The sequence below is a fragment of the Malus sylvestris genome, chromosome 6, assembly GCF_916048215.2.
Source record: "Malus sylvestris chromosome 6, drMalSylv7.2, whole genome shotgun sequence".
NCBI lineage: Eukaryota > Viridiplantae > Streptophyta > Magnoliopsida > Rosales > Rosaceae > Malus > Malus sylvestris.
In genome coordinates this window covers 4,025,567-4,052,449 of record NC_062265.1, presented here as the reverse complement: position 1 = coordinate 4,052,449, position 26,883 = coordinate 4,025,567, and the positions used below count along the sequence as shown (strand labels likewise).

At 39.3% G+C, this 26,883-nt stretch overlaps 4 protein-coding genes across 5 annotated transcripts; 2 read left to right on the top strand and 2 right to left on the bottom strand.

Annotated features, from left to right (window-relative positions):
• Positions 1–55: 55 nt before the first annotated feature.
• Positions 56–3,468, top strand: LOC126626993 (acetylornithine deacetylase-like). Of its 2 annotated transcripts, XM_050296405.1 has the most exons (10): positions 61–587; positions 1,294–1,538; positions 1,622–1,730; positions 1,834–1,972; positions 2,050–2,107; positions 2,246–2,263; positions 2,377–2,499; positions 2,722–2,875; positions 2,959–2,992; positions 3,080–3,468. In XM_050296405.1, the coding sequence occupies exons 1-10, from the start codon at positions 252–254 to the stop codon at positions 3,181–3,183; spliced, it is 1,320 nt and encodes a 439-aa protein (XP_050152362.1). In that variant the 5' UTR covers positions 61–251; the 3' UTR covers positions 3,184–3,468. The 2 variants fall into 2 exon arrangements, with proteins under 2 accessions (XP_050152363.1, XP_050152362.1); XM_050296406.1 differs by lacking the exon at positions 2,959–2,992 and having other exon boundaries at positions 56–587.
• Positions 3,469–4,312: 844 nt separating this feature from the next.
• Positions 4,313–7,537, bottom strand: LOC126626996 (uncharacterized). Its single transcript, XM_050296409.1, has 9 exons — positions 7,086–7,537; positions 6,659–6,810; positions 6,141–6,236; positions 5,981–6,043; positions 5,729–5,797; positions 5,538–5,640; positions 5,378–5,449; positions 4,740–4,828; positions 4,313–4,622 (listed from the first exon to the last, which is right to left on the bottom strand). Exons 1-9 carry the CDS (start codon positions 7,411–7,413, stop codon positions 4,482–4,484), a joined length of 1,113 nt encoding a protein of 370 aa, XP_050152366.1. The 5' UTR covers positions 7,414–7,537; the 3' UTR covers positions 4,313–4,481.
• Positions 7,538–10,202: 2,665 nt separating this feature from the next.
• On the top strand, positions 10,203–25,054 carry LOC126626994 (AP-2 complex subunit mu). The gene is made up of 13 exons (XM_050296407.1): positions 10,203–10,575; positions 11,708–11,885; positions 20,034–20,124; positions 20,993–21,087; positions 21,283–21,372; positions 21,450–21,498; positions 21,576–21,714; positions 22,588–22,704; positions 23,314–23,404; positions 23,488–23,630; positions 23,937–24,051; positions 24,498–24,542; positions 24,617–25,054. Exons 1-13 carry the CDS (start codon positions 10,493–10,495, stop codon positions 24,695–24,697), a joined length of 1,317 nt encoding a protein of 438 aa, XP_050152364.1. The 5' UTR covers positions 10,203–10,492; the 3' UTR covers positions 24,698–25,054.
• LOC126626998 (uncharacterized) lies at positions 18,617–19,595 on the bottom strand. Its single transcript, XM_050296412.1, has 2 exons — positions 19,379–19,595; positions 18,617–19,342 (listed from the first exon to the last, which is right to left on the bottom strand). The coding sequence occupies exons 1-2, from the start codon at positions 19,561–19,563 to the stop codon at positions 18,889–18,891; spliced, it is 639 nt and encodes a 212-aa protein (XP_050152369.1). The 5' UTR covers positions 19,564–19,595; the 3' UTR covers positions 18,617–18,888.
• Positions 25,055–26,883: the final 1,829 nt, after the last annotated feature.

Below are 26,883 nucleotides of genomic sequence, written 5' to 3'. Positions count from 1 at the left end.
ATCGGAGTTGAATACTACTATTTTAAAGTTAGATAAAATTTGAAGAGTGGGTTTGAGTGACAAATTTTAAAAGTGCCGGAGTTGGCAAAGCACTTTAGGAGATGCTCTAGAGCCGGCAGCCACACTCTCTCTCTCTCTCTCTCATACGTTAGCAAAGCACTCCTTGGATGCTCTAAAGCCGTGAGCCACACTCTACTCTCTCTCTCTTTTATACTTGGCCACCACGATCACGAAAGCCAAAACCCACAGCCATGGCTTCCTCCTCCACCGACGTGAAGAAAATAGTAGGCGACCTGGACAAGGAGTCCTTCATATCCCTTCTGTCCAAGCTCATTGGGGAGTCCAAGCACCTCCAGAACAACCCACCTGACCTCATCCCTCAAGAGGACCGAGTCGTCAAGCACGTGCTCGATTCCCTGCTGCCCCTTAGCACCACCACAGGCGGTGGTCCCTTGGTGATCAACCACGTGACCTACTTCCCCGGCAGAGGCAACGTTATTGTGGAGTACCCAGGAACTGTTCCTGGGAAGATCTTGTCCTTTGTTGGCTGTCACATGGACGTCGTCACTGCTAATCCCAAAGACTGGGTATGTTCCTTTCTTGTCTATGCTATACAGAGCAGCCATGGCTGCCATTCACCAGCACCCCTACTTATATCTATATCAACTTCACAATTTTTTTTCTTTTAGCATTTCCTGTTATGGCGTTTGTTTGAATTGAATGGAGCTTCAGTTTAACTGTTACTTGTACAGGCTTTCGAGTGATTAGCAATTGTGTTAGTTGTGTGGAGGATTATCTGTTTAGTGTTAGCTTAATTCCAATCAATAATTGCCGAGTTTCGATTCTTTTTTTGTTGGACAGGAACTGCTCTGCATTTATTCATTTTAATTTACGTATGTTTTCTCATTTGGATTTTCCCAAATACATATGCTGTGCTTTATCCTTCAGTTTACATCATTTGGCAATAAGCTTTCGTTCAGGACAAGCATAAAATTGCAACTGTAAAAAAAGGTCGTACCCAGTGCAAAAGGCTCCCGCTTTACCCATTGCAACTGTAGCCAATTAAATTTTATTACGCTTCACATCTTACGTCTGGAAAATAGAGTTTCAGATGCAAGTTTAGTCTTTCATTACAGTAGTTTGAGTTTGAGTTTTTCATTGGTGTTGTGTAAAGAATAGTGGATCACCATTGGGCTGTAGTTAAAATGCGATAATTGTTGTTCTTTCCTTTTCTCAATTTTGGTAGGTTAGTGATGATTCATTGTGCATCAAATTTGATTCTTGTATTTGCAGGAATTTGATCCATTCTCATTGAGCATCGAAGGAGATAAACTCCGTGGCCGTGGAACCACTGATTGCTTGGGTCATGTTGCACTTCTAACTGAGCTCATGAGAAGGCTGGCTGAGACAAAGCCAAAATTAAAGTCAACAATGGTTGCAGTCTTTATAGCAAATGAAGAGAATTCTTCCATTTCAGGAGTTGGTGTGGATGCGCTTGTGAAGGATGGGCTACTCAGTAAGCTAAAGGATGGTCCTCTGTAAGTAACTTTCGTTTCTTGTAAAACATGACAACAAAGAAGTCTCGCTGATTCATGTTTGCGACTTTTGTGGTTCAACTCAGGTTTTGGATTGACACGGCAGATAAACAACCTTGCATTGGTACTGGTGGTATGATACCTTGGAAGCTTCATGTGACTGGGAAGCTTTTTCATAGTGGTTTACCACACAAGGTATGCCACTGGCCTTATAAGCAATTTTAAGCTTCAGGTGACTAGGAAGCATTTTCGTGTTCCTACTTATATATCTTCTGTGGCTGATGCTGAATGTCCGCAGGCTATAAATCCTTTGGAGCTAGCTATGGAAGCACTGAAAGAGATCCAGTTGCGGTTCTATAGAGATTTTCCTCCACATCCCAAGGAAGAGGCCTATGGATTTGCAACACCGTCAACCATGAAGCCAACTCAATGGACTTGTAAGTTTCTTCAAGCTTGTGTTGAAGAATTCTACATACATTGATCTCATTTTTTTTGTCTTTTCTTTTTGTTGCAGATCCAGGTGGTGGAATAAATCAAATTCCGGCTGAATGCACAATTTCAGGAGATGTCAGGTTTATAATCTTCTCAATGACGTAGTGACAGAACTTTTCTTTTCTTGGTTTAACCAAGGAGAAGGGTATCTCGACAAGGCTTTTTCTTTAATCTTTTTCTTTTCTAGGATTTTTCTTATTCGTTTTTGTTGTTTGCAGGTTAACTCCCTTCTACAAGTAAGCAACTGAATTTCTTTCGTGAATTTCCCGGTCCTACAGGTTTGATGTAAAGATTTTATCTCTGCTCCATTCTCCATTTTTAACTCACAAACAGTATTAACCTGTTACAGCGTTAAGGATGTTATGGAAAAGCTTCAAGAATACGTGGATGATATTAACGAAAACATAGAAAAGTTAGAGTCACGAGGTCCAGTTTCAAAGTATGTCCTACCAGATGAAAACCTAAGGGGAAGGTGCTCTCTCTCTCTCTCTTTCAGACACACACCGGCAACATCTCTTAGATGATCGTTTGTTTGCTTTGCATTACAAGTAGTAAGCATCAGATACGTCTATTTCTTGGATAAACAAATGAACAACAAAGGCGAAGCAAAAGAAAACAAAAGGAAAAACAAATATTATTGGGCATGTTAATTATTAAAAGAAGAAAGAAAGTTTACATTTTTCTTTCTCTGCAGTCTTACATTAAGTTTCAACGAGGCCACGTCTGGAGTTGCTTGTGATCTGAACTCCCGTGGATTTCATGTATTGTGTAAAGCTACTGAAGAGGTTGTTGGTCATGTAAAGCCGTACTCAATTACTGGAAGTTTACCTCTCATTCGAGAATTACAGGTACAATAATCTTTTTTGCTTTTTCTCTTCTATTTTTGCTTGAGTACTCATTCTCTTAATTATATCAATTTGTTGTGTGCTAGGATGAAGGATTCGATGTTCAAACTGCTGGCTACGGTAGGATACTATTTGGTTCTTCCTGGGAGTTGGTAGGTTGGTATATCCGTGTCGATGATCTGATTCATTGCTGTTATGTATGCGCAGGCTTGATGGCAACATACCATGCCAAGAACGAGTACTGCCTTTTTACAGATATGAGCCAAGGCTACCAGGTGTTTATCAGCGTGATCGCTCAACTAGAAGACTGAGAATCTGAGAAGAAACAAAAGCAAATTTGAAGAATAAGAATAAAAAGAAGTTGCGGTCTCTGGTGTCTCAACTAGACGAGAGAATCGGGGGCAAAAGTGGGTAAGAAAGAAACTTAGAAAGTTGATAAATAATGAGAAGTTGCAAATGGTACCTAGCTAATCATGGAGACAAGTATATATTCCAATAAAGAAAGCAAAATGTTGGTATAATCTTTGCTTCTGGTAAGGGCATATCTTCTGCACTGAGTTGAGTGCAGTTCGTTAATTACCATTTGTCGATGCTAATTTGTGCGCTATACACTTTGGATCTCATGACTGCGTAAAACAATCTTTCACCCGTATGATTACGTAGATTTAGAAGGGATAAGTTTTCTTTCCGACTAATCCATCTTCTGTCTTCAACATTCAGTTCTTTCTTAATAGCTAAGGTTAAGAGTTGGGTCATCACCGGAAGGTGTACACCGTAAAATGTATCATCATCAGATCTAGAAGAGCCTTCCGGCCAAACCCTAGAGATTGCGGGCAGCACTGAAAAACAAAGATTAACAACTTAAGGTTCACACACCATAGGTCGTTGAAAGGAAATCAATGAAGAGAAAACTAGTGACTTCATGGTAGGTCATCCATTGTACGAGTGTGAATCTCCTTGGGTCTAGTGGTTCAATAACAGAATATGTGAGTTGTTCTCGGCACTCCTAAAATGTCATTGTTTGGTCCTTTTTGCTCTAAGATTTCTTCTAGGATGGAGTGCAGATTGACTATTTTGAAGTGCCGATATCTTCATGAAACAATTTTATTGTTATAAATTTGTAGTGATTATTACTCTTCTAATCATTTCACCCCTTTCATCATCTCCGTCGATCACGCTCTAACAGTTGGAGCTGAAGTAGACATAAGGGCTGAAACGAGTTAATCAAATCCCTTTAAAAGAGTTTGAAAACAAATAAAAATAATGTTATATTAACAGGTGACACGGTTGACCCATTAACATAGCAGTTAGTTTTCGTGTTAGCACTTCCTACATATCTCAATTATTATCGAAAACCACACATTTCTTCTCCAGGGGTCCTATGTTCATGTCTTAATTGATTAGAATCAATCCATCCACCAAAAGTTCAAAGCCAAGACCTTCAACAGTGAAACATAGCCTTCAAGAAACTAAAATTGCACGGATTCAATATGTACATAGTTTCGTTTTCGACTTTATATACGTATACATTATTTGGGAATATCTGCAAAGAATCTGCTCTGTAATTTACAAATTTTATCCCCAGACTAGTAAAGCTCCACAACTTATTCTACTTCTTTCCTTCTACTTTAAGCTGCTGGATCCTCTGGCGTAGTCTTTTCCGATGATCGTGTATCTTCCAAAGGCCATGACCCAATATCACAGCAGAGTATATGCCGTGCGTGATCATAGGCGTAAGCATATTGTTCGTCTGCCAAATTTTCACAAAAACGTAAAGAAATTCGATTATTGAGTTTCATCCACTTGAGTGTATGGTATTGGTAGGTAGATGGTGAACAACAAATTCGTAACCAAGAAACCCAATTACCTGGATCCACTCAAAACCAAGATATAGGGCAAGAAGTCCTTCAAGCAGGGGAGAGTAAATCTTCTTCATTTGTCTCCTCTGATACCAAGCTGCAGAACGTTCACCAGAAACAAACGGTGATTCAGATGTTCATTTATGGTTCCAAGATTTAGAAACGTATCATTTTCTTTTCTTCATGGCAACCAAAGCAAATATAACTATCTTGAAACAGAGTTTTCAAGAAATTGTAACCATTTCGGTATATATTACGTTGAAATTCAAGCATGAATTTGCTGTATAAAATTTTATGGTTAGTTGCAACTACTAGTCATCTGTTGAAAGTGCTAGCCATCTAATTTGGTACTACAAACATAAACTTATCGTGTGAAACTTGACTATCAGAGGACTTGGATTAAGGTTAACGACTATGATAACTTACAACCCGTCAGTGGAAACAAATACTAGGTTGCTAGGATGTTATACTTGTCATGACAAAACCGAATAATTTACCAAGCCTAGCAAAATACTGGTTAGCTGGAAGCTCTCAAGTCTTAACCCTTGTCGCCTAAAAGTAATGACTGGTTACCATTTGTTTAGCCCATACTTATAACTACAGCACGGATGCACTGAAAAACCCATGCTGAGGTTAGAGGTTAAACCTGCAAAAAGCTTTTTCATGTCTTCACGACCAGAGCGAGATTGTAAAACTGGTGCAACTACATAAGCAGGATCTGCAAGAACGATTAACAACTGATGATTATATTTGCACCAAGTCAAAATTCACACGAGTTACATAAAATGGACTTTGAGAGAATCAACCTTTTGGAGAAGCTGCCACATAGTACAGAGAACCTGTGAGCGCAGCCGTAATCACCGCTGCAAATGCCTGAGCAAAAGGGACAAATGGGGGCAGAACTCCAGTCTACATATAAAGCGAGTAAAAGTCATCAGAACAAGTTCTTTTCTATACTGGTAACAGGAAAGAAATGTCAGAAAAAAAACTGCAATACCAGAGACGCCACTCCTCGAGCATCTGTCATCAGATCTGTGCCCCTTAGAAATATATCGGCCAATGATCCCTAAAAGTCACAAATGATAAGGAAAAATATCATAATGATTTATTGCTCCTACAGAACATCAATTCTTCAGCTAATGTTGACAAAAAGTGAAGCTTACAATTTGTGCAACAACAGTAAACATTAAACAAATTGATTTATATCTTTTAGCATACATTAAAGGCTAAATTATTCATAATAGCACACCTGAACAGCAGCCCTGTAGAAAAGCTCCTCACCCACAGAGCTTGCAGCAACAATTAGTATAAACTGTGCATTGAAATAACAAACAGAGAACTTGTTTATTGCTTTGTCCAAGCTGGAAACCATAAAGTTCTTTACAATAATATCAATTAAGAGGTTATACCTGCAAAGGTGACATTCCATAAAAGAAGCTTCGAAGCTCTTCATCCTCTACATCTCGAATAGCACGAGCATGAGGAGATACCTTCACAACTTCATCCTATAACCATTTTCACATAGGTTAGTCACAAAATAGTTAGAAGAAGGCAGACCAAAATGGAGCTCAAGTGAATTACTAAACTCATGCATTACACTCGGTTGTCAATGAAAAATACTGTTCCTCATATCCTTTTCCCATCTGTCTGAGTTTTCTCATTAACAACTCTATATTTGGGGATTTAAATCAAATTCTTGGACTTTCTACCTACTGTTAACCCGTCAACATGATGCTTGGGACAAGGTCCTCTTTTGTCACTCGCAGAGTCACGCGTCTTTAATCTCTAGTTGCGGGGTCACAGTGGTGCTCTTGGTGGTGCTTGTGATGCCAAAGCCAGCATCATATGTTTGGTGGGCACAGTGCTAATCTTACTTACTCGTCCCAGTGTTAAAATTTCAAAACAAATAAACAAAAAAACAACTTACATCTAGTATGAAAAGAAGGGCCATAATTGGAGGAGCTGCATATCCAAGCCCTTGTACAATTGCATCTAAAGACACTTGGAAACCTCCCATGCTATCAATCCCCGTCACGGAACATATAAATCTTCCTAATACAGCCATTGCTCCATATATACCTAATCACAAAACAATCGTCACAAAAAACTACATATAACTAATCCATTTTCTCTATTGATCATGCCGTAGTACCCCAAAACAGAGTAAAAAAATTAAATCTTTCAAGTGTTAATTGACAAGTTAAGGATTCGTAGTATTAACGCTAATTAGGAAAGGGGTCGTTTGATAATCAATTCGTTTTGAAAAACTAGAAACCGAAAACGAAACGGTTATCAAGCCTCAAGTCAACGGTAATTAGTGGTTTATTATGCCAATTATAGCAGAGCTTACTCACCTATTCCATAGCTAAGTCTAACAACAGCCCCAATCTTTTCCCACACGGGAAACTCAGCTTCGCCGAAGTTCGAATTGAACGTGGTGACCTCCATGGCAGGGCTCGTGAACCCGCCTCCCCCACGACTCTCTCCATCTCTGCCGTCAATGCCTTCACTGCCTCGTTGCTCCGTCGACCCCCTCACCGCCCGAACCGAAACCCTAGAAGCTCCGTCCAACGAAGCCGTCCTCCGCTTTCTCGCCACCGGGAAATCGCAGAGGCCGAGTTTGCCGCAAAACGACACCGTCGGAGGATTAGGAACGGTGAACGATATGCACGGAAGCTCCATGGTATGTAAGCTAGTAATGAAATGCCAAAAACGACGCCGTTCGGACCGAGATATTGGGCTGAAACGAGTCTTCGTCGTCTTCGTTGAGCATTACTTCAGCTTCAGCATTTGCTTGGTCTTCGTTTCAGCTGGCTCTATAGCCGTTGGTAGTTGTCTGAAGGGATTTCGACCGTTGGATTCGAGTCTCAGACATCTGACGGTGAAAACAGAGAGAAGGTTGGGCCCACTGTTGATTTTGTTGACATCGGGCTGCAGTGGATGCGGGGATATCCCACCTGCCTATCGGCATTTGACGCGTGGAGATAACACTGGCTACACGTCAGATCGGGTAAGTTGCGGACATCAAGCTAAATGGGCCGGCTGCTGGCCCAAGCTTTTTTTTCAGACAAATTGTCAAAGAAAATCTTCGTTTTACGCTAGCTATAAAATTCCTTCTTTTTTGGGTCAACCCATAGTTTTGTTTGATTCCAAAGGAAATGTTTCTAAATAATATTATCTACATTAAGTGGGGAGGAATAAGCTTAGTATTAAAATTGGCTAACAATAATATGATTTAAATTCGTCTTTGTTGAGAATCGAATTTAAAACATCTCACTTACAAGTGAAAATAAATACACTAAAGCGTAATACTAAGTGACGATTCAAAAGGAAATGTTTACATCTAAAGTAATAAGATTAAATAGCAATTTGGGAGAATTTGACCCCTATGGGTTTCTCTGTTTCTTATTACAAAAGAAGCTATCAAGTGAGTCGCTCCGTTTTATCTGCAAGGAGTACAAGTAAACTCGACAAGCACCAACTGTTTTGCTAGGTGTAGTACATCAAAACATGATATCTTCAACTGTTGCATCCAACTCCAGTTTTCCACATAAGATCCCCACAAGATTGAACCAGTACGATTCCAATATCAATGTCAAAAAATTTCTCAATGCACACTCCCATTACTTCGCGCATAGCTTCAGCCTTCATTACTAAATTGGAAGCTACACATTGCCTCTGCATCAATATGATTGCCCTAGCTGGGGGAATTAGGTTGTTATTGATAACTGCGTCACGTCGACACTTCCACAGCCACCAACATCTAAACACCTGAAGTTGTTGGAAGTCATTGCAGTGATTAGTTCCATCATATATCTGTATTAACCGTCCCCAAACATCAAGAAAATTTATCACATCAAACAATTGATATCTAATTGCGCATGTTTGTACCATATTTCACCGATCTGGAAATTACCAAACAACGGATAACTTTATACCTTCAAAGATCCACTTAAGGATTCGTGATGAGGTATCCCTGCTGAAGCACAAAAGTTTCTCTCCAACCAATAGGCCAATTACAACGCAACACGTGTCAATATCAGAATAAAGCTCTTAGAGTCCAGCATCGATTGCGTATGAAGCGAGCAACTTTCCTCAACTATAAAAGGAGACCATTCTCTTACAATTAGTCCCTAATACTATTATTCTACTTAACTCATTATTAGAACTCACCAATGATGATTATGCTTAAACTTTTGTGTCATGTAAACTCTACATTATTAATGAGAACCCCTATACCCTCTTGGACGTAACTCAACTTAGGATGAATCGCGTATATCTTGTGTTTGTTTTCCTATCTCTATCTTTTTACATATTACCTACACTTGGTGACCGAAACAACCTTATGAAGGTCATACCTTGACACTTACATTGTTCCAAAGTCGCATCAACATTTGAAGCCGTTTGTGGGAGCAACATTTTTTCCTACTCTCACTAGCTTTGTCAAGCTGATTTCCAAATTTTGTACACTCATTCGATTAGGTATCCCTCTTCAACATGGGGAGTGAATGAAGCCACAACACACAGAACGACACCGCCCTCATGCCTAGCGTGAGGCAACGAAGAGGGGAAATAAAGAAAGCTGATCTTTAAGCTAAAGTCGAATAACAAAATAGTGATTAGGAATGAGATCCTCCATGAGCAATATGAGAAACTCTTCAAGATGCTCCACAAGGCTAAGACAGACTCAGTTCCACGAGCCCATTGCTAAAATTAGGCTTGTAATATGCTAAAGTTTAGCATTTGACACTATAACATTGGAGATGGTTTATATGGATTAAGAAGTCACATTTGCACAATATTGACAAAAACTAATCAATTAAATGGACGATTAGACGTTCAAAGAGACTAACCTCCCCACGAGCACTCACGACACAATATGAAAAAATTGAAATTTTTATGACCCATTTGAAAATTACTGGGTAATAATATGTGGTTAGCCAATAAAATAAACATATGTATAGGTGGGTTACTTAAGAGCATGTGCAAATGAGATGTCAAATTTTAAACATCAAAATAATATTTGATAGCTTATGTGGCAATTTGATATTTTGTGGAGTCCAATGATTAAGGCAACCAATCAAATATTAAAAAAAAAAACATAACAACATTTATTATATATTATATTAATCTATTAAAAAGTCATTTAATAAATAGAAAACCTAATGAAAAATGTTTGAAAATTTTGAATTTTAACGATAAGGACAAAATAAAGCGTTTTTAGTGTAAAAATGTGGTTTTTCGTTAAAATGAACAATACTGAAAACTTTTTGTTAAAATTCCCATAATAAATTTGACATCTGCTATCAAATTTAATAGCAAAAGACCTTACCTTTAAATGGCTCAGCGCCACGTAAGAAATTAAAGGTTCAGTTAAAGAAAGTTTGCTGCTATTTTTTGCTTTTGTATATTTACGTGATAATTTTGACATCTTATTTGAAGCTTCTAAATGAACTATTTTTCATTAACCAAGAAAAGCTATTTTTCCAAATTTCCCCTACTGGCAGCCACGCGTGGAATACAATTATGCAGAACTAGAAAGGAAAGAAAGACCAACTTCTCTCTCTTTGTTTTCAGTCCGATCTTTTGCATTGCCTGCCGACGAGAGACTCAGTCTCATGAGATAACAGTTACCACCCACCAGCAGACCATTGCAGATGCTCTAGTCTGGCAATCTCAGCCGTTCATTTCCAAATCTCGCAGATCTGATAGCTGGACCCAATCCCATCAGCTGATTTGTTCTTGATTCACCGGATCAGAGATGCCAGTGGCTGCTTCCGCCATCTACTTCTTGAACCTCCGCGGTGATGTTCTCATCAACCGTCTCTATCGTGACGATGTTGGGTAATCTTTCTCTCTCTCTCTCTCTCTCTCTCTCTGCTTTTGGGAACTGTTAATTTGTTGGTGTAATTGTTGAGATTTAGGTTGTATGCTTAATTTTTTGTATAAGGATTTGGCCTGAAATTTACTTTTATGTATCTACAAAGGTTTTTGGTCAATGGGTTTTCTGTATTGTGATTTATGATTTATGGGTTTTGGTCAAAGTTTTGAAATTTATATGGGACATGGTGCTTTTGTGATTCATGAGAGTGTAGCGAATTGAAATGTAGATCAAAGGTGGTAATTGGTACATAGTTCTGTTTTGTTATTCATCATACAATTGATGTCCAGTTACTTGGTAGGCTGTGGGTTTTGCTCGGTTTAAGTAGCGTAGGATTTAGATGAAACTAGCTGAAAATTCCCCGCTGGTGCCTGTATCTCAGTTCACTGATCGTTGTCTTGTTAAGCTATTGTCTAACTAACTAGCTAATCAGATGTGAGTCCCTCATCAGTTGTTAGCCGTGTGGCTTGATAGAAACTCATGAAGATTGATGGTGTTATGGCTTTAGGTAAATTTATAATAATGAAATTAAGCCATCAGCAATGGGCGAAGACATAATATAACCTTTTCTCAGGGCTTAGTTAACATTTTAATTATCTAGTTCTTCATGTATATGTAATAGTCTGCTGGATAGAAGTTAGGGCTTATTAGTCAATGTATACAGTGGATTTAAGATCATTTTTTTTTGTTGTCTTACAAAATGAACCTAATACCTCCTTTGTACCATAATACACTCATTACGTCCTGTACTAAGTTATAGACAGGCAGGCTCCTTAGTTTTTCCTTGTATATGTATTCATTCTGGGCTATGTATGCAGAAAGGTATTATTTTGAAATTATTGGCCTTTGGGAAGGCAAAAGAGAGGGTTCGGGAAAGGTTCCAAGCTCACTTAAAAAGTTCTATAGGACAGTGCTAGAATATATTGTTAGTCTGGGAATGCTACCTTGCTAGGCCTTCTCGTCATGAGTGGAAAATTTTCTTTGTCAGCTCTTTGCTTGTGTTTGGAGCATCTATGCTGGTGCTCTATTTGAGTAAAATTTCATTAAAGAATCAACCTTGTGGGGTTGTCTAAATACTCTAATTATTTCTTTCAGCGGAAATATGGTGGATGCTTTCCGCACGCATATTATGCAAACAAAAGAACTTGGAACATGTCCTGTGCGGCAGATTGGTGGATGCTCTTTCTTTTACATGAGAATCAGCAACGTTTACATTGTGATTGTAGTCAGCAGCAATGCCAATGTAGCCTGTGCATTCAAGTTTGTTGTCGAGGTAATGAGATCTTAACGTCTAAAGTCTATGTAGATATCATTTTCCTTTAGAATTCAAGACTTTTATATATAATGCTCTGATGTAAGGATCTTATTTGCCCTTGTTGATCTGTTTTCTAAAAAGTTGAAGGAGCTTGCATCGTATCTTGACTTCTAAGTTTTACTCCCAAAAAATTTGACAGGACAAAAGCAATTAAAAGGGATTTTTTTTTCCTAAAGTTTTTATTTTTTCCCGATGTTTATCTGGAGTGCATATATGTAGTCTTGCCTTTTCTCTCGTTCATGCTTCTTCTGTATTGTAGTTTACCATTCTTTGCATCATAGGTAATTCAAGGTTTATTTATTTATTGAAGGAATCTTTACTCTTACCAAGACACTGTTGCAAAGCGCTAAGAATTCCAATGACTTATTATATAGATGAATAGATTTTCTTTTATGACAAGGAACAGTAACTCATTTCTCTCTTATGGGGGAATGAGAAAATCTACATGCCTCACAACGTATATTCAATCTAATCCTGTGAAAGTACTGATTGGTTTTTGGTTGAATTTGGAATTACTTTACAACAACAACAACAACAACAACAACAAAGCCTTTTCCCACTAAGTGGGGTCGGCTATATGAATCCTAGAACGCCATTGCGCTCGGTTTTGTGTCATGTCCTTCGTTAGATCCAAGTACTCTAAGTCTTTTCTTAGAGTCTCTTCCAAAGTTGTCCTAGGTCTTCCTCTACCCCTTCGGCCCTGAACCTCTGTCCCATAGTCACATCTTCGAACCGGAGCGTCAGTCGGCCTTCTTTGCACATGTTCAAAATCACCGGAGCCGATTTTCTCTCATATTTCCTACAATTTCGGCTACTCCTACTTTACCTCGGATATCCTCATTCCCAATCTTATCCTTTCTCGTGTGCCCACACATCCCACGAAGCATCCTCATCTCCGCTACACCCATTTTGTGTACGTGTTGATGCTTCACCACCCAACATTCTGTGCCATACAACATCGCTAGCCTTATTGCCGTCCTATAAAATTTTCCCTTGAGCTTCAGTGGCCTACGACGGTCACACAACACGCCGGATGCACTCTTTCCATCCAGCTCGTATTCTATGGTTGAGATCTCCATCTAATTCTCCGTTCTCTTGCAAGATAGATCCTAGGTAGCGAAAACGATCGCTTTTTGTGATCTTCGCTAGATTGCTCCGGTCATTAGTGTGGATAAGTATATAAATGGATAGAGATAGGAAAGCAAACACAAGATGTACGTGGTTCACCCAGATTGGCTACGTCCACGGAATAGAAGAGTTCTCATTAATTGTGAAGGGTTTACACAAGTACATAGGTTCAAGCTCTCATTTAGTGAGTACAAGTGAATGATTTAGTACAAATGACATTAGGAAATATTGTGGGAGAATGATCTCGTAATCACGAAACTTCTAAGTATTGGAGTGTGGTGTCGTCTTGACTTGCCTTATCTGTCTCATAGGTAGATGTAGCATCTTCTCTGGAAGTACTCTTCCTCCATCCAGGGGTGGTATCTTTAACTGGTGGAGATGCACAAGGTAATGTATCAATTTCACTTGAAGCTTACTTGTAGTTTCAGGCTTGGTCAAGCGCGATACAAACCATGTAGTAGGAGTCCCCCAAGTCGCCGAGCTAGGGGGTTTGCTGAAAGAGGTGACAGACAAGGTAAGCAATCAGAGCTTCGACTGATTGTTCACCTTCTCCCCATCTTGCAGCAGCATGAAGGATAAAGAGAAGAAAAATGAGAAGAGATGATATGAGATACTTTTGCTTTTGAAGAAGTAACTTTCCACAGGCTTATTCTTGAACTGAGCTGGAGGGTTTTCTGGTTTCCTCCAGAGTATAAGGCCGACTAAAGAATTTGAGGGTCAAAACAAGTCCATCAAATCTAGAGTACGTTCCACCCTGCTGATATGGGATACTTTTGCTTTTGACAGAGTAATGAATGTATCGGCACGTGTGCTGTTACGCTTGTCTCCACATGCTTCCTTGTATCCTTCGCACTTGCCCTATCTGTTCCTCAAGCAGATGCGGAATCTTCCCTGGAAACATAAGATGTTGAAGATGAGTACTCGAGAGCAATGCCAGGTAAGTAATCAGGTAAGGGGTTCCAGGCAGTCAGTTCCTGGCTGGAAGCTTGATTCCAAGTGCTGACTGATTGCTCTCTTTCTCCTTGTCTTGCAGGTAAAAACAAGGCCAAAAGAAAAGACAGGGAAAAAGCATGATATGGGATACTCTTGCTTTTAACCCTGATGATATGAGATATTCTTGCTCTAGTATAGCTTGTTTGCAGAGGTATTATCGGGGGGAAAGAAAGCTGAATATTTCGAAAGGCTTCGTTGGGAGTGCCCTCTCAGATATGATGAAGGGTTGAGCATTTTTGCAGGTCTGCCTGTCCGTTGGGGATGGAGGTCGACATATATAGGAGTCTCCCTAACAACAAGTAGTAATGCTATTCCTTTACCCTGCTTGGTCATAGCACGGTAGTGGGAGCTGCCAGTTTCACATGTTTTAACTCTGTCAGAGCACTTTGAAAAAGTGGTCTGTGGTATCTGGCTCTCGAGATTCGGAGAACGATGCCTCTTCGATTTTTGAGAAAGCAATCATGCTGGGGGTATGACTCTCGAGATTCGGAGAGCAGTGTCTCTTCGATTTTTGAGGAAGTAATCATGTTGGGAGTCTGGCTCTCGAGATTCGGAGGGCGGTGCCTCTTCGATTTTGGAGCAAGCAATCTTGTTGGGAGTGTTGTCTCGAATGTGAGTAAAGGTTGGGCATGTTTGCTAGTCTACCTTGCCACGAAGCACAAAGGTTGACACACAGGGACTTTCCAATTATCCAGCAATGGTACTGTTCCTTTACCCTCTCTTCGATTTTGATAAAGTAGTCATGTTGGGAGTCTGGCTCTCGAGATTCGGAGGACGGTGCCTCTTCGATTTTGGAGCAAGCAATCTTATTGGGAGTGTTTTCTCGAATGTGAGTAAAGGTTGGGCATGTTTGCTAGTCTACCTTGCCACGAAGCACAGAGGTTGACACACAGGGACTTTCCAATTATCCAGCAGTGGTACTGTTCCTTTACAGTTGTGGGTAATAATATGGTAGCTAGACCTTCAAAATTTATGTGTCTAAACTTTTGTTAGTGCTGTTTCTTTGCTATTCTTTTACCTTTCTTGGTCAGAGCGATGTAGTGGGAGCTGCAAGCTTCACGTGCTCAACTTTGGCAGAGAACTTTGGCAAAGTTATTTGTGGTACCCATGAGCTATTGTTGCGTGTGGGAAGTGGGTGATTGAACAGTAAGATTCATGTGCTTTCTACTTCACCAGAAGTCTTCGACAGAATGCCCATAATTTCTGCAAAGCTGAGTGTGCGTGTGACAGGTGCTGACAAGGCTAGAAAAGTAGGTGCCTCTTCGATTTCTGAGATCGGCCCTCGTGGTCTCTGAGCAGCCCAGCTTTTGAGAAAGCGAGCGCCTCTTCGATTGATTCGGAGAACGATGCCTCATCGATTTTTGAGAAAGCAATCATGCTGGGGGTCTGGCTCTCGAGATTCGGGGAGCAGTGTCTCTTCGATTTTTGAGAAAGTAATCATGTTGGGAGTCTGGCTCTCGAGATTCGGAGGGCGGTGCCTCTTCGATTTTGGAGCAAGCAATCTTGTTGGGAGTGTTTTCTCGAATGTGAGTAAAGGTTGGGCATGTTTGCTAGTCTACCTTGCCACGAAGCACAGAGGTTGACACACAGGGACTTTCCAATTATCCAGCAATGGTACTGTTCCTTTACCCTCTCTTCGATTTTTAAGAAAGTAGTCATGTTGGGAGTCTGGCTCTCGAGATTCGGAGGACGGTGCCTCTTCGATTTTGGAGCAAGCAATCTTATTGGGAGTGTTTTCTCGAATGTGAGTAAAGGTTGGGCATGTTTGCTAGTCTACCTTGCCACGAAGCACAGAGGTTGACACACAGGGACTTTCCAATTATCCAGCAGTGGTACTGTTCCTTTACCCTTGTGGGTAATAATATGGTAGCTAGACCTTCAAAATTTATGGGTCTAAACTTTGTTAGTGCTGTTTCTTTGCTATTCTTTTACCCTTCTTGGTCAGAGCGATGTAGTGGGAGCTGCAAGCTTCACGTGCTCAACTTTGGCAGAGAACTTTGGCAAAGTTATCTGTGGTACCCATGAGCTATTGTTGCGTGTGAGAAGTGGGTGATTGAACAGTAAGATTCATGTGTTTTCTACTTCCCCAGAAGTCTTTGACAGAATGCCCATAATTTCCGCAAAACTGAGTGTGCGTGTGACAGGTGCTGACAAGGCTGGAAAAGGCTGGAAAAGTAGGTGCCTCTTCGATTTCTGAGATCGGCCCTCGTGGTCTCTGGGGAGCCCAGCTTTTGAGAAAGCGAGCGCCTCTTCGATTTTTGAGATCGGCCTTCGTGGTCTTTGAGCAGCTCAACTTTTGAGAAAGCAAACGCCTCTTCGATTTCTGAGATCAACCCTCGTGATCTCTAAGCAGCCCAGCTTTTGAGAAAGCAAACGCCTCTTCGATTTCTGAGCAGGCGCCTCTTCGATTTCTGAAGCTTCGTCGAGTGCAGATTTTTATAGGGGCTGGCATTAAGTTCCAAAGCACACTTGAATCTCCACCAGTAGAAGCTTCATTCTTGCACTTCTAAGATCTTGATTTGTCCGACCTCTTCTCTCTTCAACACCTTTGAAAATGTCTGGCCCCTCCGACCGTCGTTTTGACTTGAACCTTGTTGAAGAGGCAGCCCCGCCTTCTCCAGACAACATATGGTGCCCATCCTTCGTCTCCCCTACTGGTCCTCTTACCGTTGGGGATTCCGTGATGAAGAATGATATGACCGCTGCGGTGGTGGCCAGGAACCTTCTCACTCCCAAAGATAACAGACTACTTTCCAAACGGTCTGATGAGTTAGCTGTTAAGGATTCGCTGGCTCTCAGTGTTCAGTGTGCAGGTTCTGTGTCTAATATGGCCCAACGCCTATTTGCTCGAACCCGCCAAGTTGAATCATTGGCGGCTGAAGTGTTGAGTCTCAAACAGGAGATTAGAGGGCTCAAGCATGAGAATAAACAGTTGCACCGGCTCGCACATGACTATGCCACAAACATGAAGAGGAAGCTTGACCAGATGAAGGAAACTGATGGTCAGGTTTTACTTGATCATCAGAGATTTGTGGGTTTGTTCCAAAGGCATTTATTGCCTTCGTCTTCTGGGGCTGTACCGCGTAATGAAGCTCCAAATGATCAACCTCTGATGCCTCCTCCTTCTAGGGTTCTGTCCAGTACTGAGGCTCCAAATGATCCCCCTCCGGTGCCTTCTCTTTCTGGGGCTCTACCGACTGCTGAGACTTCTCCTAAGCAACCTTTGTGAAGGCTCCCTCTTGTGTGCTTATTTTGACTCATGTATATGTACATATTTGTAGCTTATCGGGGATATCAATAAATAAGCTTTCCTTCATTTCAACGTATTGTGTTAAATACACCAAAGCCTTCTTCGCTAAGTTCTTTGAATTTTCTTTTGTTAAAGCTTGTATGTTGAAGCTTTCTGAGTGGAGCATGTAGGTTGGGGTAGTGTTTCCTTAATTTCCCGAGTGAGGAAAACTTCTCGGTTGGAGACTTGGAAAATCCAAGTCACTGAGTGGGATCGGCTATATGAATCTTAGAACGCCATTGTGCTCGATCCTGTGTCATGTCCTTCGTTAGATCTAAGTACTCTAAGTCTTTTCTTAAAGTCTCTTTCAAAGTTTTCCTAGGTCTTCCTCTACCCCTTCGGCCCTGAACCTCTGTTCCATAGTCGCATCTTCTAATCGGAACGTCAGTAGGCCTTCTTTGCACATGTCCAAACCACCGTAACCGATTTTCTCTCATCTTTCCTTCAATTTCGGCTACTCCTACTTTACCCCGGATATCCTCATTCCTAATCTTATCCTTTCTCGTGTGCCCACACATCCAACGAAGCATCCTCATCTCCGCTACACCCATTTTGTGTACGTGTTGATGTTTCACCGCCCAACATTCTGTGCCATACAGCATCGCCGGCCTTATTGCCGTCCTATAAAATTTTCCCTTGAGCTTCAGTGGCATACGGCGGTCACACAACACGCCGGATGGACTCTTCCACTTCATCCATCCAGCTTGTATTCTATGGTTGAGATCTCCATCTAATTCTCCGTTCTTTTGCAAGATAGATCCTAAGTAACGAAAACGGTGGCTCTTTGGTATTTCTTGATCTCCGATCCTCACCCCTAACTCGTTTTGGCCTCCATTTGCACTGAACTTGCACTCCATATATTCTGTCTTTGATCGGCTTAGGCGAAGACCTTTAGATTCCAACACTTCTCTCCAAAGGTTAAGCTTTGCATTTACCCCTTCCTGAGTTTCATCTATCAACACTATATCGTCTGCGAAAAGCATACACCAAGGAATATCATCTTGAATATGTCGTGTTAACTCATCCATTACCAACGCAAAAAGGTAAGGACTTAAGGATGAGCCTTGATGTAATCTTACAGTTATGGGAAAGTTTTCGGTTTGTCCTTCATGAGTTCTTACGGCAGTCTTTGCTCCTTCATACATATCCTTTATAGCTTGGATATATGCTACTCGTACTCCTTTCTTCTCTAAAATCCTCCAAAGAATGTCTCTTGGGACCCTATCATACGCTTTTTCCAAATCTATAAAGACCATGTGTAAATCCTTTTTCCCATCTCTATATCTTTCCATCAATCTTCGTAAGAGATAGATTGCCTCCATGGTTGAGCGCCCTGGCATGAACCCGAATTGGTTGTCCGAAACCCGTGTCTCTTGCCTCAATCTATGCTCAATGACTCTCTCCCAGAGCTTCATTGTATGACTCATTAGCTTAATACCCCTATAGTTCGTGCAATTTTGTACGTCGCCCTTATTCTTGTAGATAGGCACCAAAGTGCTCATTCGCCACTCATTTGGCATCTTCTTCGTTTTCAAAATCCTATTGAAAAGGTCAGTGAGCCATGTTATACCTGTCTCTCCCAAAAGTTTCCACACTTCGATTGGTATATCGTCTGGGCCTATTGCTTTTTTTATGCTTCATCTTCTTCAAAGCTACAACCACTTCTTCCTTCCGGATTCGACGATAAAAAGAGTAGTTTCTACACTCTTCTGAGTTACTCAACTCCCCTAAAGAAGCACTCATTTCATGTCCTTCATTGAAAAGATTATGAAAATAACCTCTCCATCTGTCTTTAACCGCGTTCTCTGTAGCAAGAACATTTCCATCCTCATCCTTGATGCACCTCACTTGGTTTAGGTCCCTTGTCTTCTTTTCCCTTGCTCTAGATAGTTTATAGATATCCAACTCTCCTTCTTTGGTATCTAGTCGTTTATACATATCGTCGTAAGCCGCTAACTTAGCTTCTCTGACAGCTTTCTTCGCCTCTTGCTTCGCTTTTCTATACCTTTCACCATTTTCATCAGTCCTCGCTTTTCTATACCTTTCACCATTTTCATCAGTCCTCTCCTTGTATAAGGCTTTACAACATTCCTTCTTAGCCTTCACCTTTGTTTGTACCTCCTCATTCCACCACCAAGATTCCTTTTGGTGTGGGGCAAAGCCCTTGGACTCTCCTAATACCTCTTTTGCTACTTTTCGGATACAACTAGCCATGGAATCCCACATTTGGCTAGCTTCCCCCTCTCTATCCCACACACATTGGAATTACTTTGATAAAAAAATTTCTTGAAAAAGGATGAACCAACTGTTTTGTTTTTTTCCTTCATTATGGCGGCTGGATTAGTGCTGTAGTTAGCTACATGAGTTTAGATGTGGGATAGTGCATTCTCAGGAGAACTATTAATAATTGACATGGAGTTCTCTTATGTCAATGGTCTATTAATTTCTTTTTATGCTAAAAATATTTCATTAATGTGGTAAGTGGTAACTGGTAAGTATACAGGTCTTGCAAGGAATGTGATAATCTCCCCATAAAGTTTTTTTAACTCACCATAGACAGGTTTAAAGTAATACCTGTCTTTTGAGCTGAGGCTGGGGAACATGGTTGTGTAATTTGTTTTTGACTCTCTGTGATACGAACCAGCAAATAATGGTCTTAGATTTTGGCGAATGATTCTGGTCTATTCTGCTTGCAGGCTGTTGCGCTGTTCAAATCTTATTTTGGTGGGGCTTTTGACGAAGATGCAATTCGTAATAATTTTGTTCTGATTTATGAGCTATTGGATGGTACGTAATTGAACGATTCACCTCAACTGTTTGCATGCATTTACAGAAGCTATTGTATAGTATACAAAAACCATTATCCTGCACATGTTTCACTCTTTAGAATTCACCTCATAAAATAGGGCAAAGAGTTTAAAAGCAGAAGATATTGGGGGAATGCCACAATTTTTCAAATAAGGAAGGATTTTTATGTAGATGGATGAACTTTAGTCGCCGAAGATGCATATTCTAGAAGTCTATTGTGTAAATACAAAACAATTCAACTATACACAGCAACCTCTTATAACATGACTAGGTTTGTTAGTTGTAGCATTGTTGGGCACAAGATCATGTGAGGGACTTTCTAATATGGCATGTCATAACCATTGTTGTGCATGTGCATACAAGGCATTGTCAAAGGATTGTTTTTATTAGATGATGTCTATTTCATTTGATACCATCAATTCTGGGCTTGGCATCGTTATCTGAGAATATCATGAATTTTAAACTTAAGAATGTGAAGGGAAATTCTCAACCCTAATGATTAGTGTGGTTCTGTGTATCCGTTTTCCTACCACTTGATAAAAGTACTCTTTAGTTATTTGTGATCTGGATTATTGAATTCATCTTTAAGGAATATGATGATGTTGAAATAAGTTGCACCAAGTAACGTTGAATTTTTTTGTGATTGTGATCTGGTACCAATTTCATTGACCATGTCAGAATCCATACATGCATTCATCACGTTACTTGTTGACCATGATGTTCAAATGCTTGCATGTTTTCATTATGCCAGTTGTTTATATGATTTAAGCTTAGTGTTTGCTTGTAATTGTATGTATCTTTAGAATTCATCATGTCTGAATAGTCAATATCCACCCTTCAATTGCAGAAATTATGGATTTTGGTTACCCACAGAATCTTTCTCCAGAAATTTTGAAGCTTTACATCACTCAGGAAGGAGTGCGCTCTCCATTCTCTTCCAAGGTAAGATATGGTAGGGCTATTACGTGTGATGAATTCGGTGACTTTTTCTCACTAATAATATAGAGAACCTTTTAATTCTTCATGTGTGTATCATGATCTTTCTCAAAAAAAAGAAAAAAAAGAAAAAAAATGTGGACATCATGATATTAGTTTCTGATGATTTTTTTCTTTTCAATTGTGTGCCTAAAACAACAGCCTACAGATAAACCTGTCCCTAATGCAACACTACAAGTTACAGGTGCTGTTGGTTGGCGTAGAGAGGGCCTTGTTTATAAAAAGAATGAGGTATTTAGAATTTTCTTACTTTTCTTTTACATCTTTATTAAACAGTCTACTAGATTACAAATATTTCATTCGTGCAGGTCTTCTTGGATATTGTGGAAAGTGTAAATCTTCTTATGTCTTCCAAAGGTAGGCAGGTGTTTTTGAATGTGTTTGACACAAACAAAGTCTGTTTTGTCACTTATAACTGATTTTGGAGGCTATAGGTAGTGTTCTGCGCTGTGATGTAACCGGGAAGGTTCTAATGAAGTGCTTCCTCTCTGGAATGCCCGATTTGAAGTTGGGCTTGAATGATAAAATTGGCCTCGAGAAAGAGTCGCAACTTAAAGCCCGTCCCACCAAAAGGTATGTTTCAATGGCTCACTATGCTGTTCTGGTACTTAGATTGTATTTAACTTCAACCACCAACTTCTTAGTGTAATAATTGTTTTCAAATTTCTGTTTCCTTAGATACGGGTGAACTTTTTAACTAGTTACTCTTCCTTTTGAAGACAAATATAGCTAGTTTATTACTCTTCCTTGATAAGTGTCAATAATGTTGTTACATGCTTTTGCTGATGGGAAATTTCTTCACTCAACTCCCTAGCCTAACATTGGAAAACAAAATATTAAGTATATAAATAGAAGAGAACAAAGTAAAGTGCACCTCAGTTTTCAGTAGAGAACCCTCAATACAGTGAACCTTGCATGCTCTCTTCTCTAAATTGTGGCCACCCTACAAAGATTAAATAAACTATTCTATGTGCAAGAGAGAATTTAGGGCCTTACTAAGGAATTGCTCTCCAAGCAAATTGCTTACCTTAATTGAGCTGCAGCAAACATTTAGTGGTATCGAAGACATATTTGTTTCTTTCTTTCTGATTGATATGGAATGAGTTTTCTGCAATGTGCGTACACACTGTGGTTAAGATGTAATACATTTTTCTTTTTCTTTCCTTAGTTTCTTCATGCCTTATTACTGTCAAATCTTTAGTAGATTGAGATTTACAACTCTTACTTTTATTTGACCAATCATTTGTATTTTTTATTTCAGTGTTTCTTAAACTTTGAATTTATCTTTTCTTTGTCATTTTATTTGCCTTTATGGTTGGATGAAGAAAAGTTGATATCTGTATTTAAAACCTTGCATGTTGGCCTTTATTGAGATGATTATAGTTTCTGACCGCACAAAAATGTAATCCCGTTTTAGTTTCTATTTTGACTCGAGTATTTTTGCAGTGGGAAAACTATCGAGCTTGATGATGTTACTTTCCATCAATGTGTCAACTTGACGAGATTTAACTCAGAGAAGACAGTTAGTTTTGTGCCACCTGATGGTGAATTTGAATTGATGAAGTAAGCTCATACTTCCTTTATTGTCTTACTTTATGCTTTGAATTTAATTTAGTTTTTCTTAATCTCAGTTCTGCTCACTTCATGGTAGTGTTTTGTCATTGCTCGTTATTGTGTTTCATTAGGATTTATTAGGATGCCGCAACATGGTAAAACTTGTTTTTATAATGAGGTTTGCTATTTAACCTTGTCTGTGATTTTGAAGAGCTTCAATTATGCAATTCTCATATCATCTGATGTTCTGATTATATCTTCTATGCTTTTGATGGCCCAGTTGGTTTTATGACTCATAACTCCACTCAATAATTTTTTCGTTTTTGACACGAGCTTTGTTGGTTGATGAAGTTATCAAGCAACAATAAGTCCTCAATAGCTGTTATATTGTTTTACTTAAACCTTTTGAACTCTTTACCACTACCTTTTCTGCAGTAACATGCGTAATGCATGCAAATTTGCTAGTATTAAACTACGACATCCAAATATCACTCTTATAGTTATTTATCATAGGTTGAATTTCCTTTGATACAGTTAAATTGTCATAGTTACTTATCAGTGTTCTACAAATTTCATTGTATTATGATGCCTTATTATGGGGTTGGTTATGTGCCTTAGGTATCGTATTACTGAGGGTGTGAATCTTCCATTCCGAGTATTGCCTACAATTAAAGAACTTGGCAGAACTCGCATTGAAGTAAATGTTAAGGTTTGCCACTTTGCATGTTAAAATTGCTATCATTTAGAAGTTCTTTGCTTGGAAGATAGCTTACATACGCGCTTGCTTTGCAGGTCAAGAGCGTTTTTGGTGCAAAAATGTTTGCTCTTGGGGTTGTCATCAAAATTCCTGTGCCAAAACAAACAGCAAAGACAAGTTTTCAAGTGACATCTGGTCGAGCAAAATATAATGCTGCTATTGATTGCTTGGTCTGGAAGTGAGTTCTTTATATGTTTATTTGTTGAATTATAATCCTTTAAGATTTGCATTAAATTTTTCATTAAAAATAATTCTGCAATATGATTCAATGTAGTAGCCCTTGGACATGGTCGTAGGTGGTAAAAAGATGAGTTAGATTTGGAGTTGGGAAATATTCTACCTTTCTAGGTTCAAAGTGTTCAAATTTTGTCGGGCACATATGGAGCTTATAGCCTATAGGAGACTAACTGAAATGTGTCTCTGCGTGTTGCACATTGTTGTTGTTTCTTCCACTTTATTGTATTAACTTTCTTGCACTTTGTAGGATAAGGAAATTTCCAGGACAAACGGAGCCAACCTTGAGTGCAGAAGTTGAGCTGATTTCCACGATGACAGAAAAGAAATCTTGGACAAGACCACCAATTCAGATGGAGTTCCAGGTGCGTAACTAATCGTCATTACTAATTCCAGGAGTATTGTGACAATTGGGCACACATTTCATTTGTTTTTAATCCCAGCAGCTCATCTCCACCTCCGTAGGTGGTGCTTTATTAGAGAAAAATAAAAAAATGAATTAAATGTTGCCAAGCCCTAAATAGGTTGATGTGTTACAGAACTAATACCTTTCATGTAACTTTGATGTTCTGTTCCACGTCTATGTCCATCTGAAGCACATATCAAATGATTAATCATCAATTACTTTTGAAGTTATTTAAGTCAATTATTAAGCACCTCAGTAGGTGGTTACAGATAGAATAGCGAGCCATTTCCTGGCTTATATAGTTTAAAATGTCCGTTTCCTGTATGTTTAGGTTTTCTCGCATTCAATATTATTTTTCGTCCACCTATTTAGAGGCGACTCATTTGGGTTATTACACATATACAGGTTCCGATGTTTACAGCGTCTGGTTTACGTGTGCGTTTTCTCAAGGTAATGTCTTTGCCCCGTCTACACTGGTATGCCTTAGCTAGAAAATTTATAGTTTATTCATTGATTTTCTGCAGGTATGGGAAAAGAGTGGATACAACACTGTTGAGTGGGTTCGCTATATCACGAAAGCTGGTTCATACGAGATTAGGTGCTAGAGACACGGGATTGCAGCTGTGAGAGAGGATTTTCTGGTGGATGCTGGAATATTTTATACGATTGAGTTGAGTGGGAAGAAATTATTCAGGAGTTTATATTGACGAGGATAAATCATAGGTATTTCTATTGCTTGTGTCGTCGTGTCGATATGCTTGTTTGTGATGAATGTCTTGTATCCTGTTGTAAATGCTAGCTTACTCTAGAACTGGTTTTGAGCCTTCAAATTTGTTTTTTTTTTGTTTCTATTGAGAAAACGTTTAATGCCGTTCGGCACTTTCATTTGTTGAAATAATGAGATTGTAAGTGAATTTGTGATGGCTTAGATGGATTAGTAAATTCGGCATCACATTCCGTAATTTGTACTTGCTGTACTTTGGAATGCTGTTTTCATTGTAATCCCTTGATGTGGTTAGCTAATTGGCTAGGAAGCGTATCTGCCCTGTTGCGCTCGAGTTCAAATCCATTCGTGGTTCTTGAGTATAAGCGTTATTCTATACTAATTTACATTGTGGACTGGAGAGTTTTTGAACTCATGACGTAGTGAGGAAGACCCTAACGATCAGAACGATCCATTACTCAAATTCACTTGTAGTAGTTTAACAATTTAGAATATCGTCTTGTGAGCAAATGTACTTGTATAAATCCTTCAGCACACGAGCCTTTAACAATGCTTATCTCCGTAGAAGAAAAGCAACCAGTTCAAGCCCTTTCTAGAATCGGTACTCTTGGACAAGTAGAAGTAGATGACTCTCAGGTTGGAACTGGATAGTGCTCGGACAACGGCCAAGAACTTTCTTGTTTCCGTTTTTGCTTTTTGAGAGAGAATTACAAGAATGCTTAGCTACTAGTAGCATCCGGGCCAGATCTTAACCAATGGAACCTGCAGCTTTCCCGTATTCCCTATTCCGGCATTAGAATGTTCCGACCCTTGAATGGATTTCTCAATATTTTGGAGGGAGAAATTACATACTAAATATTGATGCAAGTTCAATTCCCTTATCAGCAGAATCTCAACACAAAAAGAGGCGTATTCCATGCCCGCATAACGAGGCATACTCTGCGCATGCAGAACGAGGCCAACATAGGGACGGAAAGTGAGGAGGGCACCGCTCACAGAAAAGGCGTCGTGGTTTTGGCATGCAAAACAAGGGTGCTCTATGCATGCAAAACGAGACGGGTTCTGTCATGCAAATTGAGGTTGGCTTAGCGAATGGAAAATGCAGCACGCAAAACGAAGGTAGCCGGCGTGTGAAAAACAAGGTACAAAATGAGGCGGGCCAACACATGGAAAACGAGGATATAATCTTGAATCTAAATAAAGTAATGTAGGAGAAAAAATTCAAAGAAAAAAGCAGAAAATAAATAAATAAAATAGAAAATGATACGATCGGTACCGACTTAAGGCCAGAACTGTTGCTAGTGAGGCAGCGACTTATTTTAATAAAAATCGCTAGCTTCATCCCGATCTGCCCCTTTCAATTTTTTTTTTTAGTTTTGTTTTGTTGCTAATTTTTCTTTTATTTCTCTTATCATAATAAGAAACTATAATATTCATGTTCTTCTAAATATATTTTTCCATGCAAAATATATTATAGTTCATATTTAAATACTTGTAATCATCAATTTAAAACCTAAATTTAAAGATATTTTAGTTTAATAGTGGTTACTCAAATAAGGTAAAGTAAGAAGAAAAAACTCAAGGGAAAAAACAAGAAAGCATAATAAATAAATAAACTGGAATAGGGAAAGATCGGCACCATCATGCAGTTTTGAAAATTAAGGTAAAACTTTTCATTGAGATTCTTGAGGGTAGAACTCCATTTGACAATGTTTTGGGCCTTACTACTATATTTTTCACTTAATTTTTTTAGTTTTTAGCTCAAATATTCACTAAATTTACATTTTTTGCTCAATAAATTGTAAATCTGCTTCCAAATGCCTTATAAAGTTGTTCTCAATGCTCAAGAAAAATATTCCCCGAAATAAAAAATTTGTTTTTTTTTTTTTGACAAAAAACGTGGGTTAACACTCATAATTTTTAGTCGGTTTTGCAAGTTCGTACATATATCATCGTTCAACCTACTTATTTTCACCTTCGCCTCACCATGGAGTTTTGAAATTAAAGAAAGACTTTTTGTAGATATTCTTGAGTATGGAACCCCATTTTAAAAATGTTTTGATGCTC

Excerpts from the sequence above, each read along its gene's own strand:
- LOC126626993 (XM_050296405.1), top strand. The coding sequence starts at position 252 with ATGGCTTCCTCCTCCACCGACGTGAAGAAAATAGTAGGCGACCTGGAC. Across the intron at positions 1,731-1,833 it reads ATAGTGGTTTACCACACAAG|GCTATAAATCCTTTGGAGCT; the intron begins GTATGCCACTGG and ends GAATGTCCGCAG. Across the intron at positions 2,876-2,958 it reads CTCTCATTCGAGAATTACAG|GATGAAGGATTCGATGTTCA; the intron begins GTACAATAATCT and ends GTTGTGTGCTAG.
- LOC126626996 (XM_050296409.1), bottom strand. The coding sequence starts at position 7,413 with ATGGAGCTTCCGTGCATATCGTTCACCGTTCCTAATCCTCCGACGGTG. Across the intron at positions 6,237-6,658 it reads CCCTTCTTTTCATACTAGAT|GATGAAGTTGTGAAGGTATC; the intron begins GTAAGTTGTTTT and ends AAATGGTTATAG. Across the intron at positions 5,641-5,728 it reads CTCGAGGAGTGGCGTCTCTG|ACTGGAGTTCTGCCCCCATT; the intron begins GTATTGCAGTTT and ends CTTTATATGTAG.
- LOC126626994 (XM_050296407.1), top strand. The coding sequence starts at position 10,493 with ATGCCAGTGGCTGCTTCCGCCATCTACTTCTTGAACCTCCGCGGTGAT. Across the intron at positions 11,886-20,033 it reads CATTCAAGTTTGTTGTCGAG|GCTGTTGCGCTGTTCAAATC; the intron begins GTAATGAGATCT and ends TTCTGCTTGCAG. Across the intron at positions 21,499-21,575 it reads TCTTCTTATGTCTTCCAAAG|GTAGTGTTCTGCGCTGTGAT; the intron begins GTAGGCAGGTGT and ends TGGAGGCTATAG.
- LOC126626998 (XM_050296412.1), bottom strand. The coding sequence starts at position 19,563 with ATGTGGGATTCCATGGCTAGTTGTATCCGAAAAGTAGCAAAAGAGGTA. Across the intron at positions 19,343-19,378 it reads ACTGATGAAAATGGTGAAAG|GTATAGAAAAGCGAAGCAAG; the intron begins GTATAGAAAAGC and ends AAATGGTGAAAG.